This window comes from Tilletiopsis washingtonensis (assembly GCF_003144115.1).
Source record: "Tilletiopsis washingtonensis strain MCA 4186 unplaced genomic scaffold FA09scaffold_22, whole genome shotgun sequence".
NCBI classification, from domain to species: Eukaryota; Fungi; Basidiomycota; class Exobasidiomycetes; order Entylomatales; genus Tilletiopsis; species Tilletiopsis washingtonensis.
The window spans coordinates 415,757-416,935 of record NW_020312019.1 but is presented as its reverse complement, the minus strand read 5'-3'; the positions used below and the strand labels follow the sequence as shown (position 1 = coordinate 416,935).

The 1,179-nt window shown below is 59.8% G+C and overlaps 1 protein-coding gene across 1 annotated transcript in view; it reads left to right on the top strand.

The window, feature by feature from the left end:
• The window catches only part of FA09DRAFT_301409 (APG12-domain-containing protein), a gene marked incomplete at both ends in the record, with an annotated part of 1,335 nt that extends 908 nt beyond the window's left edge, over window positions 1-427 (top strand). The window contains 2 exons of the mRNA XM_025740365.1: window positions 18-80; window positions 368-427. Coding sequence (XP_025595816.1) covers window positions 18-80; window positions 368-427 — 123 coding nt within the window. The remainder of the gene's footprint in view (window positions 1-17; window positions 81-367) is intronic.
• Between the last annotated feature and the right edge of the window lie 752 nt (window positions 428-1,179).

Below are 1,179 nucleotides of genomic sequence, written 5' to 3'. Positions count from 1 at the left end.
GCGCGGGGCTCCCGCAGTTTCTCTACATCAACTCCTCGTTTGCTCCTGCGCCCGATGATACCGTGGGCAATCTGTACCGCGTAAGTTTGCCCTGCTGCTTTTTTTCCTGCCTCTCTTGCTCGTCTTTGCAGCGGGTTGCGTGACGGACGCTGCAAGGCAGACACATGGCGAGACAGGGGATAAGGCGAGGATACGCAGAGGTTGATGGACGAGGGGGGGGGGGAGTCTGTTGCGCCAAGCAAAGCAGCACCCAAGGAAGGCACGGGCTGGCTTTGAAGGCTGGCTTTCAAGACGCTGGCTCCAATACTGACGAGCGATCTAACCCTACCACCCTCGACAACAAACCTCGATGGGGCCGTTTGACCAGTGCTTCGGAACAGAAGGGCATCTCATCGTCAACTATTCCACGCAAGCTGCATGGGGCTGAACAAAGGACGCGACTCTTCCCTCTCTCTCTCTCTCGCACTTCTCTTCATGCAATACGGGAAAGCACCACAAGCCTCTGCTTTTCTCGCGCGCCCTTCACATCTCAGAATCCCTCCTCGCACCGGCAGCCCAAAGCCAAAGGCAGAAGCCAGGCATGGCGGGCCGCGCACCGGTCCGGTGCGGATCCAGATATACCCCCCCCCCCCACTTCACGCCGTGCAGACCTCTCTCTCTCTCTCTCTCTCGAGAGAGAGAGAGCCGCGCAGCAGCAGCAGCAGCAGCAGCAGCAGCAGCAGCTGCGGCATGAAGAAATGGCCACGATACCCCTAGTGTCACTCATCCGGCGTGTGCAGTGGCGCCCTCTCCTGCGTAACTAGCTATGTGTAATTAGTCGACCTTGCAAAAGCCACGAGCCCGCATTATGGTCGTGGTCGTCTCGCGGGCTCAAAGTATGTCTGCCTGCTCGTTCCGACCACTCGCATGTCAGCTCACCTGTTCTTGGCAGCGCGGCAGCGTGAGGAGGGCAGCCACACAACACTCACTCAGGCTCAATATACACTCTTCGCCCCTTGTGGCCCTCGCGCACCGTCGCGCGCTGGGCGTCGCGAGGCATGGCCTTTCTCATATCTGTTGCCGTCCAGGCGCGCGCAAAGGGAAGCTTCGTTTCAGCGCCAAGTCTCTCAGTTTGGTACTTGCGCCCCTCATCACATTTAAGCTCGGCCGCGAGGCGCGAGGCTTCCGTGTGGGCCCCCA